Raw genomic sequence first — 13,302 nt, 5'->3', positions numbered from 1 at the left:
GCCCTCCCCCCGCCCCGGGCTCCCTGCTCTGCTCTGGCGGCAGCAGCAGCAGCAGCTCCTCTCCGGCCTTGCCCCACGGTGTGGCTGCTCAAGGGCTTTCAGCAGCAGCAGGCCCCGGGGCGGCCCCTCGCGCCCCTCCTGCACTGCCCTGTCTCCTCTTGCTGGGTAGTGCATCGGTTGTATGGCAGAATGGTTGCTGCCAGAACCCACCGGAGGGGAGGGGGCTGGGCGGCGTGGCTCATCCACTGGCCCCCACCGGGGCTCCCTCTCTCAGGGATGCCCGGTTGTTGTAGACTACAGCTCCCAGAAGCCCCAGCTGCCATGGGGCTTCTGGGAATTGCAGTCCACAACCTCTGGGGAGCCCTGGCCCCCAGCCAGCCAGCCAGCCTGCCTGCCTGGGGACTTGGTAAAGCCGTGGCTGTTCCCGGGGTGTCGTTTCAGCCGCCTGCCAACTGGGTGGTCCCCGTCACGGACAAGCTCCGCTATGATGAGATCTTCTTGAAAACAGACCTGGACCTGGACGGCTTCGTGAGTGGCCAGGAAGTGAAGGACATCTTCATGCACTCGGGCCTCTCCCAGAACCTCCTGGCGCACATCTGGCAAGGAACCTCCCCGCCCCGCCCCCGCGATGAGATATGCCCACGAAGGCCGAGCAGATCTGTGTCCCGGCCGGCAGCAAGAGGCATCCCCTCCTCCCATGGGGACGCAGAGGGAGGCGTGCTTCTTAGCGGGGCCCTTGCTGCTGGCAGGCTTTGGAAACAAGACGTTTCCCCCCAGGTGCTGGCTGTTTGGGGATGCCCCCTTAGTCTGTTCCAAAGGGGTGTGGTGGATTGAGCGAAGCGATCCGAGGCCGCGGCCCTCGTGGCGGTGCCTCGTGGGCCCGCCGTGTGGCATGACCGGCCCCTTCTCCCCGCAGGGCGCTGGCCGACACGAGGCAGATGGGGAAGCTCAACAAAGACCAGTTTGCGCTGGCCATGTACCTCATCCAGCAGAAGGTCAGCAAGGGCATCGACCCCCCGCAGGTTCTGCTCCCAGAGATGATTCCTCCGGCGGAAAGGACCACCCCCGTCCAGGTGAGCCTTCCCAGCGGGACGCCTCTTTGCTGTGCCGCCCGGGGCGACCTCCCTCAGGGATGCTGGCCCCTTTCTGCTGGCCACGGCTGGCTGTCGTAGGACGCCGCCTCTTCAGAGAGAACGAGGTCCGTTTCCTGCACGGAGGGCTTTCCTCCCGGCCACAGCCCTCGAGGCAGCTCACGGCTCACACACACACACGCCCCGGAGGCTGCCTTGATCCTCTGTTGTTGGTCCCGGATTCTCTCCACCAACTGGAAGCGGCAATCCAGGGCAGAGGCGGCTCTTTCCAGCCCTCCCCGCCACTGCCGCCAGAGACTGAAGCCGGCCCCACCTCCTGCGTGCCAAGCAGGGTCCATTCTGCCGCTGAGCGGTGCCCTCTCCCGCAAAAAGACCACCGGGCGGGGGGCGGGGGAGCCGCTGGGGGTGCCGGTGGGGGGAGGCAGAGCTCCTGTGGAGGCCGGCCTCGGCATGGCTTCTCTCGCTGTTGCCGGCAGTGCGGGGCCTGCTCTCCCTGGCCCCTCTCCGATCGATCCGCTTTGCCTTGCCTGCTGCGAACCGGCCACTGAGGGGCCCAGGCCCCCTCCTGCTCTTAGGCAGCCTGGAGCCAGGTCTCTGCACCCCACTGGCGCCTTGCGTGGCGGAGGGCGGTGGGCTCTCGCTCTCGCGGCTGCCCCTCTCTGTCCTCTTCTCTCTCTAGACGCTCTCGGGCTACTTGGCCTCTGTAGGAACTGAGATCTCGACGCTCACAGACATGCGTCGTGTGAGTAATCGGAGGGCCGGAGGTGCACCGCCATCCACACCCCTCCCCGCCCCACATTCATACCTTTGTTTCCCAGAAGAGCACTGTGGGATCTCCTGACGCGATGCTGGTGCCAGTGTGTGGGGCGGGGGCAGGATGGGGGGCGGCAGAGGAGAGGAGGTGGGGAGGGCGCTCTGCCCTTCCTGAGCCCTTTGAGATCGTTTCAGGCAGCCGCAGCTGGGAATGGGGAGTCCTGGCCAGGCGCGTCGTGTCTCTCCACAGGCTGGCAGTTGGCATGTCGTCATTCCAGGCTTCGCATTGTGGCCCCCCCTGCCCCCCCCGGCCTTTTTCCCTCCATCAGCTTGCTTCCGTTTTCTGTTTCGCTGCTCTGGGCGAGTGGAGCCCCACTTCCCCGCAAAGCGCCTTGTGGCATTTCCTGTTGGCGTTTCCCAAGAGGGCGGAGTCCGTCCCTCACACCCTACCAGGCCACGCGGTCTCGTTGTGCATCCAGAGGCAGCGTTCGGAGGCGCTACGGGTCCGGTGGCTATCGGGGCTTCCCGGAGGCATCCGGTCATGGGCCACTGTGGGAGACAGGATGCTGGACTCGAGAGGCCGCCCCCTTCCTGGGCCTGATCCAGCAGGGCTCTTCTTGTGGAAGGCAGGCGTCTTGGTCTGGACGTCAGCAAGGATTTGGCTGCCCGGGCTGGGGAGAGGCTGCGAGCTAGTCGAAGGGCCTCAACGGGGCATCTTGACTCCTTACAGGACAGCTCGAGTTCCGTCGGGTCCGGTGAATTTACAGGCGTGAAAGAGCTGGACGAGATCAGCCAGGAGATTGCGCAGCTGCAGAGGTACGTGTTGCACAGCTGCGGGTATCCTGGGCTCTTGCCACTGGGAGAGCAAGCAGCAGCGGCAGCTGGGGTGAGGGTGGATGGAGGGGCTTGAATGCTGCCCCTCTCTTTAGGTCCCCCCCCCCCACCAGAGCCTTTCCACCATGCACATGTGTGTGCTGAGCTCTGTGGAGCAGCCCTGCTCATTTTGATGGTCACGGATAAGAGCAGTAGCCATGACGTGGGAGGCCGAGGCAGAGAGAGTCTTTGGCGCGTGTTTACTCAGAAGTAAGCCTGTTGCACTAAAGGGGGCTGGCTGCCAAGAAAGTGTGCTTAGGAGGGCAACCTGATCTTTCTGAGGCTACCTGCTCAGTCCGTTAGGGAACAAGATTAGAACTTGGGCCCAACTGGGCTTTTGGGGTTCTTACAGAAGCAGGCTTGCCACGTATCTAGAAATAATCAAGAACTGTGATGAGGACCAGCAAAGGGCTCTCCATGACTATAGTGGCCCTGTCGTTTTCCATCTAGGGTCCCCATCGGATCCACAGGGGGCTCCTCTTAAAAGCGTGACTGGGAGGTGCAGGGTTGTGTTGCTGTGAGCCACACATGCAAAGGAACGGGATTGCACCATGTGACCACAGATGCCTTTCAGGATGTTTTATACTCATTTTAAAGCAGGGCTGCTCCACTTCTGCCGTTTTGCAGTTGTTGGCCTACAACTCCCACAATCCCTGGCTATTGGCCACTGTGGCTGGAGATTATAGGAGTTGTAGTTGAAAAACAGCTGGTGGGGAGGCAGCTGAGTTGAGCAGGCCTGGAAAACAAATGTCTTGATGAATAAGAAATCCCTCTTTTTACCTTCAGAAAACCAACCCTGGATCATTTACACTGACACCTTTGCCCTCCTTTTCTCAAGCTGCTGTTCCTATTAAAGCAGTGGGGTGATCCCCTTGTGGGATCAGCAGATCTTTGGCGTAATTGTGAATTTTGCCATTTAAGGCCTACTTCATCTAGTGAAGCAAGATTGGTCATAAGACTTTCTTCTTACAGAGAGAAATATTCTTTAGAGCAGGACATCCGAGAGAGGGAAGAAGCAATCCGACAGAAAACTAGTGAAGTCCAGGTAACGTCCTGCTCTGTTCAGAGATATAGCTACAATATTCCCAACATCTTTGGGTTTTGCAAATTATTTCCAGCATGGGTCATGACTTTTCAAATAATACGTGGTTGATTTATCAGTCGAAGCACTTTTGATTTTTTTTTTTTAAAGTGCCTCAATTAATTGGATAGCAGATTTATAATTTTTTAAAAAATAAAGAATACAAACAAACCAAGAGGCATTCCTCCTCCTCCTCCTTTCTCCCTCGCTTGGGGAGGGAATGCCTCTTTTTAGGCACATCTGCACATCATCCTAAAATGAAGGAAGAATGCCTCCTCCTCCTCTTCCTCTTCTGAGAGGTGCCTGCTGTGGGAAGCAGATCTCTGGGCTTAGCTGGGCTGCCTGTTCCAGCAGGATCGTTCTTATATCCATCCCTGCTTAAGGTTTTGCAGCCCAGATTATTATATGGCGGAGTTTCTGCCTCCCTCCTGTGATTATCTCTCCAGTTGTTTAGCAGCTCTGGGCAGCTGTCTAATGGAAGGCTCCATTTCCAGGAGCTACAAAATGACCTAGACCGAGAAACGAGCAGCTTACAAGAACTGGAAGCACAAAAGCAGGATTCTCAGGACCGGCTGGACGAGATGGACCAGCAGAAGGCCAAGCTGAAAGATATGCTGAGTGATGTGAAACAGAAGTGCCAGGAAGAGACACAGGTGGTGAGTCAGTGGGTTGGGGTGGGGAAGAAGCCCTGCCTGCTAGAGCTGCTGGGGGTGGGGGGCATGCTAAGGGCCCAGGAGGCCAAAATGCAAGCTTCACACTAAAGTCCGCTAAATGCCCAGCCCCGACATTGTGCTGCTTCCTGTTTGGCTTTGTCTTTTTAAGTGGACCCTCTAGAATGTGCAGTATTCTTCACAGATGGAACTCTCTGCTACAGGATGTGGCGGTGGCAGCCACTGGCTTAGATAGCTTTATGAGAAGATTAGCCTGCTTTATTTTATTTATTTTATTTTATTTTATTTTATTTTATTTATTTATTTATTTAATACATTTCTATACTGACCCAAACCAAAGTCTCGGGGCAGTTCAGAATCATAAAAACAATACAAATAAAACATTAAAATCAATTAAAACTCCAAAAAGCTGCCTAAAACGAAAACCATTTACAATATTTAAATTTACAAAAGCTAAAAGGCCTGGTTATGCTTTAGAGAGAAAGGGGAGGAGAGCTGTAGGAAGCCCCCAGGTTCAAGGCCAGTCTCCCTCCGAATACCAGGTGGCTGCCTTTCTGTCTTACTCGTGGGCTGGTTTTATTTATTTATCAATCATATTTACCTATGGCCTGATATGTGTGTCTCTAGACAGTGTACACAATTTGAAACATGACAAATATAAAACAGAGTAAATGATTTCACAGAATAAAAAGTTAAAACAATTTCATCGGATAAAAACAATTCAGCAGTTTTTAAAATTAATCTCAGTTAAAAGCCTGAGAAAGCAGGTGTGTCTTGAGGGTCTGCTTTAAAGCAAACAGAGACGGAGAGGCTCTTATTTTGACAGAGACCCTCTTCCAAAGCCCCAGGGCAGCACAGAAAAGGCCTGGTCCCGAGTTGCCACCAGACGAACCAGTGGTAACCATAAGTGGCTCTCTCCAGAAGATCTTCGTAGGCGACAGGGTTCATGATGAAGGCACTCTCTTAAGTACCCTTTGGCCCAAGCCTTTGAGGGCTTTATTGGTATAACCAGCACGGAAACATATCGGCAGCCAGTGCGGTTCTTTTCAAATCAGTGTTATACAGTCCCTTCGTGTTGTCCCAGAGACCAGTCTGTCTGCCGCATTCTGTACCAATGGTAGTTTCCAGACTGTGTACAAAGGCAGCCCCACGTAGAGTGCATTACAGTAGTCAAGCCTGGAGGTCACCAACATATGGACCACTGTTTTAATCCCTGCTAACTAGGCAAAGAGGCACCTTTTAAACATGGTGATTCTCTTTATTTAGCAGGGGGAGAGCAACTAGCCCTATCCACCCCCAGCACAGTACCCCTCCAGTAACTGCTGCTGGTGTCTATCTTATGTTTCTTTTTAGATTGTGAGCCTTTTGGGGACAGGGATCCATCTTGGGGTTGTTGTTTTTTTCTCTTATTTCTCTACGTAAACTGCTTCAGACACTGGACACTTTCATTAAAAAGCAGCATATAAACATTTGTTGTTGTTGTTAAGGTCATTTACCTCCAGAAAGGGGCGTAGCTGACGTATCAGCCAAAGTTTATAAAAAGTTCTCCTGGCCACTGTCTCAGTGTGAGAGACCAAAGAGAGTTTGGATCCAGGAGCACTTCCAAACTACGTACCTGATCTTTCGGAGGAAGTGTAACCCCATCCAGAACAGGCAGATATAAACCATCTCTTGGGTCTGGATTCAACTTCAGTTTGTTATTCCTCGTCCCACTCATTACCACCTCCCAGCAGGCATTTAAGAAAGTTATGCCATTTCCTGATGAATATGATAGGGAGAAATAGATTTGGGTGTCAGCATACTGACTATGCTGCCAAACATAAACACCCTGCACCAAACCTCCTGATGTTCTCTCCCAGCGGTTTCACGTGGATGTTAAAGAGCATTGGAGACAGTATGGAGCCTTGTGGAACTCCATACTTTACTTCTCGCTTTGCAGAGCAGCAGTCTCCAAGCGACACCATCTGGAATCTACCCGAGAGGTAGGAACGGAACCACTGTAAAACAGTGCCACCCAATCCCACCTCACTCAGGTGACCCCAAAGGATACCATGTTCGATGGTATTGAAAGCCGCCCGAGATCCAGAAGGATCAGCACACTCCCTCTGTCGATAGCCAATTGGAGATCATCCATCAGGCCAACCAAGGCTGTCTCAACCCCATAGCCCTCTCAAAAGCCGGTTGGAAATGGGTCTAGATAACAAATTTCCTCCAGGACTGTCTGAAGCTGAGAGGCCACCACCTGCTCAGTTCCCTTGCCCAACCATGGAAGATTGGAAGTGGGTCTGTAATTAGCTAACACGAAGGGATCCAATGGAGGTTTTTTCAAAGAAGATCTAATAATAGCCCCCTTAAGACAAGGAGGCATCCTGCCCTCCCTCAGGGAAGCATTTATAATATTTACCAGACCGCCTCTGATAATACAATTATCAGATGAAATAAGCTAAGTTGGGCAAGGGTCAAGAGAACAGGTTGTAGGACTTACAATCCCAAGCAGTTTGTGCACAAAGGGTCACAAACTGGAAGTGATCCCATCCAAACGGGGTTTCCTGTCGGGGTCTGTGTCTAGCCCCTGTGGGAAACATGAGGCTAGATCAGTGGGGCCTGCCTTGGTCTGATTCAGCAGGGCTTCTCTTATGGTGTTGGTCCTAACAGTTGGGAGTGGAACTTCTGTATACAGGGGCAGTTTCCACCCAAATGCTTCGGACCTCTAGTTTCTGCTGCCTCGGGTCAGACATCCCTCCCCCGCCCCCAGTCAGGAATGTAGGAAGCTGCCTTATAATGAGTCAGACCCTTGGTCCATCCAGCTCAGTATTGTCTACACAGACTGGCAGCGGCTTCTCCAAGGTTGCAGGCAGGAGTCTCTCTCAGCCCGATCTTGGAGATGACGCCAAGGAGGGAACTTGGGACCTTCTGCATGCAAGCAGGCAGGTGCTCTTCTTCCCAGGGCGGCCCCATCATCCCCTCAGGGGAATGTCTGACAACACTCACATGTGTAGCCTCCCATCCAAATGCAAACCAGGATGGACCCTGCTTAGCAGAGGGGACCATTCCTGCCTGCTACCCCAAGGCCAGCTCTCCTTTCCTCAGCTCAGAGCAGTGTTTGCAAACTCCTTGTTTCAGATCTCATCGCTGAAAACGCAGATCCAGTCGCAGGAGTCAGACCTCAAGTCCCAGGAAGATGACATCAGTCGAGCGAAAGGCGAGCTGAGCCGGCTCCAGCAGGAGGAGACCCAGCTGGAGCAGAGTATCCAGGCAGGCAGGGTGCAGCTGGAGACGATCATCAAGTCCCTGAAGTCCACGCAGGAAGAAATTAACCAGGTGAGGGGCTCGCCGTGGAGGCCTGCATGCTGGGGGTCGCCTCCCCGTCGTGTGGCTTCTTGTGGGGCACACCACATCCACCTTTCCTCGTCCTTCCTCACCCAGGCGAGGAGCAAGCTGTCCCGCCTGCAAGAGAGCCACCAGGAAGCCAGCCGCAGCCTCGAGCAGTACAGCGAAGCCCTGAACGGGGTGCATGGCGGCAGCATGACCAACCTGGCTGACCTCAACGAGGGAAACCTGCCCAGAGACCGAGGCGGGTTCGGCGCCCTGGTGAGGGATTGTTTTTGAGCGCCCACCAACCCAGAACTCCACCCAACCCACCCCCGGCCACATACCCACCGGTGCACAGGAGCTGCTGGCTTTCTTAGTTCCTCTATTGACTACTCTGCCTTCCCACTGTTTAAAACAAAACACACAAAAAAAGAGTCCACCACATAAAACAGCAAAAGGAGCGCAAGAGAGAGACGTGGCCTGGACGTGGCGGCCGGCTGATCAAGCTGATGCGGGCAAACTGGGCGAGTCCTCCCCACTCGCTGGCGACTGCCCCCCGGGAAGGGCCTGGAGCAGAGGCCTCGGTGGGGGGGTGGGGGGGTTGGATGGGGAGGAAGAGGAGGTGGCCCAGGACTGCCTAGGACTTGGCTTCCAAGATCAGAACCAGCACTTTGAAAGGTACCTATGAAGAGCTTGCAGTATTGGCAGACTAGGATTGCCAGGACTGTGTGGGTTAGGCAGAGGCCTTTGGGTAGGCACACCCAAGAGCAAGACCACCTGCATCCAGCTGTGGTCCCGTCCTAGCTGAGAAAGAAGCAGCTTAGGCAAGGGGAACTGTCCCTAGCCCTGTGCCAAATTCAGGCACGTTGGTTTCTCCATGTGGCCCCTGTCGGCCATCTTGGCTTGGGTCCCAAGGCCACTCACTTTCTGGGGTTCTAGAAAGACACTTGTCAATTCTGACACCCACCAGAAAGGCATTTTGCTCACCAGATCTGCCTAATTGCTATGATGTTTCTGTGTTTGACACCAGGACGATCCGTTCAAGAACAAGGCCCTGACATTCAGCAATAATGCCCAAGACCTGCACACGGACCCCTTCCAAGCGGAAGACCCCTTCCGGTCAGACCCCTTCAAAGGAGCAGACCCCTTTAGAGGCAGTAAGTGTCAACAGACAGAAACAGTCCTGTGGTGTGGACTGTGCCGGTTTGCTTCACTCAGCTGCCTCCCTGTTTTCTCTTATCCAGGTGACCCGTTCCAGAATGACCCCTTTGCAGAGGAACCTCCTGCGGTGGCGGCGGCAGTGGGTAAGGCGTATGGCCTGTTCTTTGAGGCTGTGGAGTCGTCTTGTTTGTTTATAAGGATGCCCGAGACGCCTTCCACTCTGACATTCCTTCCTTTCGCCATTGATGGCGTCCACCCCTTGCCTCTTCTTATGGAAGGGGCTGAGCCATCCAGGCGTAGAGTCCTAATCTCTTTTTCACAGGACGTAACCGGTCCAGGCTTGGTCCACCTTTAGAGGAGGATGGACAGCAGGCTTGGAGGGGAAATCTTAAGTCCAGACTGGCCCCAAACCAGCGTGGTGGCAGAGAGATACTGGCTCTCCTCATTGGATCCAAGAGTGCTCTCTTGCTCTCTCTGAAAGAGTAGGAGAGCCTTCCCCGCTCTAATCCCAATTATCTTAGGGGCCAAAGGCCAGCCCATTTTGCCACCAGTCGGTTAGGGGTGGTCACCATGACCCTGGTGTCTGGAAAGGGAGGTGCAGTAGAGATTAATGCGCTCTCAGCCAGGGACTCACCAAGTTGCTGGACTTAGGTGAAACTCAGCGTTAAGCTATTTATTTATATGTGTATACCACCCTCCATCTTCAGACCCCAGGGCAGATAACATAAGAATAGCCCTGCTGGATCAGGCCCAAGGCCCATCTAGTCCAGCGTCCTGTTTCACACAGTGGCCCACCAGATGCCCCCTCTGGGGAGCCCACAGGCAAGAGGTCTGTGCCTGCTCTCTCACCTGTTGCTGCTGCTGCTCCCCTGCACCTAGTATTGAGAGGCATCCTGCCTCGGAGGCTGGAGATGGCCCACCAGACTAGTAGCCATCGATAGACCTGTCCAAGCCCCTTTTAAAGCCATCCAAGCTGGTGGCCATCACATCTCGTGGCAAGGAATTCCATAGATTAATTATGCGCTGTGTGAAAAAGTACTTCCTCTTGTCGGTCCTCAATTTCCCAACCTTTGGTTTCATGGGGTGACCCCTGGCTCCAGTGTGGTGAGAGAGGGAGGAAAATGTCTCTCTGTCCACAGTTTTATACACTTCAGTCATGTCTCCCCTTGGTCACCTCGTTTCCAAGGTCAAGAGCCCCAGATGCTGTAGCCTTGCCTCCTAAGGAAGGTGCTCCAGGCCCCTGGTCATCTTGGTGGCCCTCTTCTGCACCTTTCCCAGTTCTACAATCTCCTCCTTGAGATACGGTGACCAAAGCTGTATGCAGTACTCCAGATGTGGCTGCACCATAGATTTGTTGTATACAGACATTATAAGATTAGCATTTTTATTTTCAGTCCCCTTCCTAATGACTCCTATCAAGGAATTTGCCTTTTTCGTAGCTGGAATTAGCCTTTTTCATGGTTAACAACAAGATAAAAACAATTCAATAAAAACAGAACAATACAACTAAAAGTTAGCCAAGAACAGCCCGTTGGTCAAAAGCCTGGATAAAAAGGGCAGTCCAGTGAGCCACTGTGTGTTGGGTGTTTTCCTTGCCTTCCGTCTCCCCCAGTTCCTCGTTCTGTGTGCAGCTCTTAATGAATTTCAGATAGTGAGATGTGGCTTCAGTCTGGTTTTAAAAGGCTCTGCAGGGCTGCTTGTAAAGCACTCCCTCATGTGCCTCGCAAGGTCATGGAGCTCTTGAATGGTTTGTTTCTCAAATTCTCTCTTGTTTGTCTAGAACTGGGCTCTGTGGCCTCTGGCTGTGCAGTGCTTATACGTCCCAAGCCAGGCAGCTTTAGGGTGTGTGGAAACTGTGTCTGAGCCCGGTCAGTGGCCCTAGATCAGTCTTCAGCTGGTGGCAGCCTACCTCGAAGGAGCGGCGTGCTCCTCAGCTGGGAGCCCAGCAATTGCTCTGACTGAGGCTAGATCCCAGGACAGCACACACTTAACCCACCCAGTCTGTCACAGTTTGAAATGTGAGTGAGCTTCTGTCGCGGGGACCGGCATGCGTGCTCATGGGTGTGGAATTAATACAGTTAAATCTGTGTAGAATTACACCACTAAGCTTCCTGTGTCTTCTCAGAGAAGATGGAGAAAGACTGAGTATGTTTCCTAGCGTGGCCTGGCCTTGTGGTTAATGCTTGTTTTGTTTGTACAGCTTGGCTAGCATACGTGACTCCCGTAACAGTTGATTGCAAACGTTGATCCGCCCCAGTGCCAGGCAAGGAGGGCGGCTGCCGCATCCTCCACTCGTAGAGGGGTGCGCTTGGCGCCCTGGCCTGCTAGCGGGTCTCCTTTCTCCTCAGCGAGCCCTGCTTCTGCACTTCTGAATTTGAAACTACACCTCTGGCCTTCGTATTCGAGACAAGGCATGAGAGAAAAGCAGGGAAGACGCACCCTCCCTCTTGTCTCGGAGGGACATGGGACGCTCGGGCTCGGCCTTGAGGTGTGGCCTCGGAGAAAAGCACAGGAATGCCCTCGGCCGGTCTGTGGCCGCCTTCTCAGACGCCTCAAGATGGCCACTGGGTACTGTCCAATGGGAGCTGGGCAGTATCCCGTTTGGCAAAAGCCACCCTTTAAAGTGTGAGGCTGCAAAGAATTCAGATAAAACAGAAGGGAGCAGAGCAGAACCGCATAAAGAGCAGACGGGAGCCTTTGCCAGCAGGTCAAAGAGTCATAAGAATAGCATACATCAGGGGAGAGATTCACCGTATAGGTGCTTATATGCCAATGCCAGAAGCCTCCGAGCCAAGATGGCTGAGCTGGAGTGCTTGGTTGCTAATGCAGAAATAGATATAGTGGGCATAACAGAAACATGGTGGGGCAGTGAGAACCAGTGGGACACTGTTCTCCCTGGATAGAAACTCTATAGAAAGCACAGAGAGGGGCGCCTGGGAGGTGAAGTAGCACTGTATGTGAAAGAAGGGATAGAATCTAACAAGCTAGAAAACCTAGGTGGACTGGAGTCCTCCACAGAAACCCTGTGGGTGACTATACAAGGCCGGAAAGGGAACGTGCTACTGGGGATGTGCTATCGCCTTCCGGATCATAATGCCAACAGTGACTGGGAGTTACAGGGGGAAATCAGGGAAGCGTCAAGGAGAGGCAGGGCTGTAATTATGGGTGACTTCAATTACCCACACATAGACTGGGTAAATTCACATTCAAGTCAGGACAAAGAGGTCAAATTTCTAGATATGCTAAATGACACTGCCCTAGAACAGTTGGTCATGGAACCAACCAGAGAGAAGGCGACCTTGGATCTAATTCTGAGTGACACCCAGGACCTGGTGCGTGACATCAGTGTCATCGACCCTTTAGGGAACAGTGACCACAGTGCCATCAAATTCAGCATACATGCGGGGAGAGAATCACCAAGGATGTCTAACACAGACATTTTGAATTTCAAAAGAGGAAACTTCTCCAAAATGAGGAGTATGGTGAAAAGGAAGCTGAAAGGGAAAATCAGGAGAGTCACTTCGCTCCAGAGTGCATGGAGTTTACTCAAAACCACAATACTAGAAGCCCAGTTGGATTGTATACCCAAAAGGAGGAAAGGTATCACTAAGTCCAGGAGGATGCCAGCATGGCTAACGGGTACCGTCAAGGAAGCCATACATGGGAAGAAGACTTCCTTCTGAAATTGGAAGGCCTGTCCAAACGAAGAGAACAGAAAGGAACACAAACTCTGGCAAAAGAAATGCAAGGTGACAATAAGGAAGGCAAAAAGAGAGTTTGAGGAACATATAGGCAAAAGTATCAAGGGGAATAACAAAAACTTCTTTAAGTACATCAGAAGCAGGAAACCTGCCAGGGAGCCGGTTGGGCCATTAGACAATGAGGGAGTGAAAGGGATTATTAAGGAGGATATGGAGGTTGCAGAGAAGCTGAATGAGTTCTTTGCATCTGTCTTCACGGCAGAGGATACTGAGCATATACCTGTTCCTGAACCAGGCTTTTTAGGGATGGAGGCTAGAGAGCTGAGTCAGATAGAAGGGATGATGTTCTAAACTGTCTGGAAAAACTGAAAACTAACAAATCACCAGGGCCGGATGGCATCCATCCAAGAGTCCTCAAAGAACTCAAATGTGAAATTGCTGACCTCCTTGCTAAAATATGTAACTTATCCCTGAAATCGGGCTCTGTACCAGAGGACTGGAGAGTAGCGAATGTAACACCGATTTTCAAGAAGGGATCCTGGGGTGATCCGGGAAATTACAGGCCGGTTAGCCTAACTTCCGTTCCAGGCAAATTGATGGAAAGCATCCTCAAGGATTAAATTGTAAAGCACCTAGAAGAACAGGCCCTGCTGGGGGTG

The 13,302-nt window shown here is 52.9% G+C and overlaps 1 protein-coding gene across 5 annotated transcripts in view; it reads left to right on the top strand.

The window, feature by feature from the left end:
- Positions 1-13,302, top strand: part of EPS15L1 (epidermal growth factor receptor pathway substrate 15 like 1) — a 47,768-nt gene that overhangs the window by 8,970 nt on the left and 25,496 nt on the right. For 4 of the 5 annotated variants that reach the window (XR_008317415.1, XM_053301402.1, XM_053301400.1 and 1 more), the window contains 10 exons: positions 442-599; positions 917-1,073; positions 1,771-1,833; positions 2,575-2,660; positions 3,690-3,762; positions 4,293-4,454; positions 7,593-7,790; positions 7,896-8,060; positions 8,812-8,938; positions 9,026-9,085. Coding sequence is in view for 4 of the 5 variants with exons in the window: in XM_053301402.1 (XP_053157377.1) it covers positions 442-599; positions 917-1,073; positions 1,771-1,833; positions 2,575-2,660; positions 3,690-3,762; positions 4,293-4,454; positions 7,593-7,790; positions 7,896-8,060; positions 8,812-8,938; positions 9,026-9,085 (1,249 nt within the window). In the remaining variant the exon portion in view is untranslated. The remainder of the gene's footprint in view (positions 1-441; positions 600-916; positions 1,074-1,770; positions 1,834-2,574; positions 2,661-3,689; positions 3,763-4,292; positions 4,455-7,592; positions 7,791-7,895; positions 8,061-8,811; positions 8,939-9,025; positions 9,086-13,302) is intronic. The other variant, XM_053301401.1, reaches the window with a different exon arrangement.

This window comes from Hemicordylus capensis, chromosome 2 (assembly GCF_027244095.1).
Source record: "Hemicordylus capensis ecotype Gifberg chromosome 2, rHemCap1.1.pri, whole genome shotgun sequence".
Taxonomy (NCBI): Eukaryota; Metazoa; Chordata; class Lepidosauria; order Squamata; family Cordylidae; genus Hemicordylus; species Hemicordylus capensis.
This window is presented reverse-complemented; position numbering and strand designations above follow the sequence as displayed.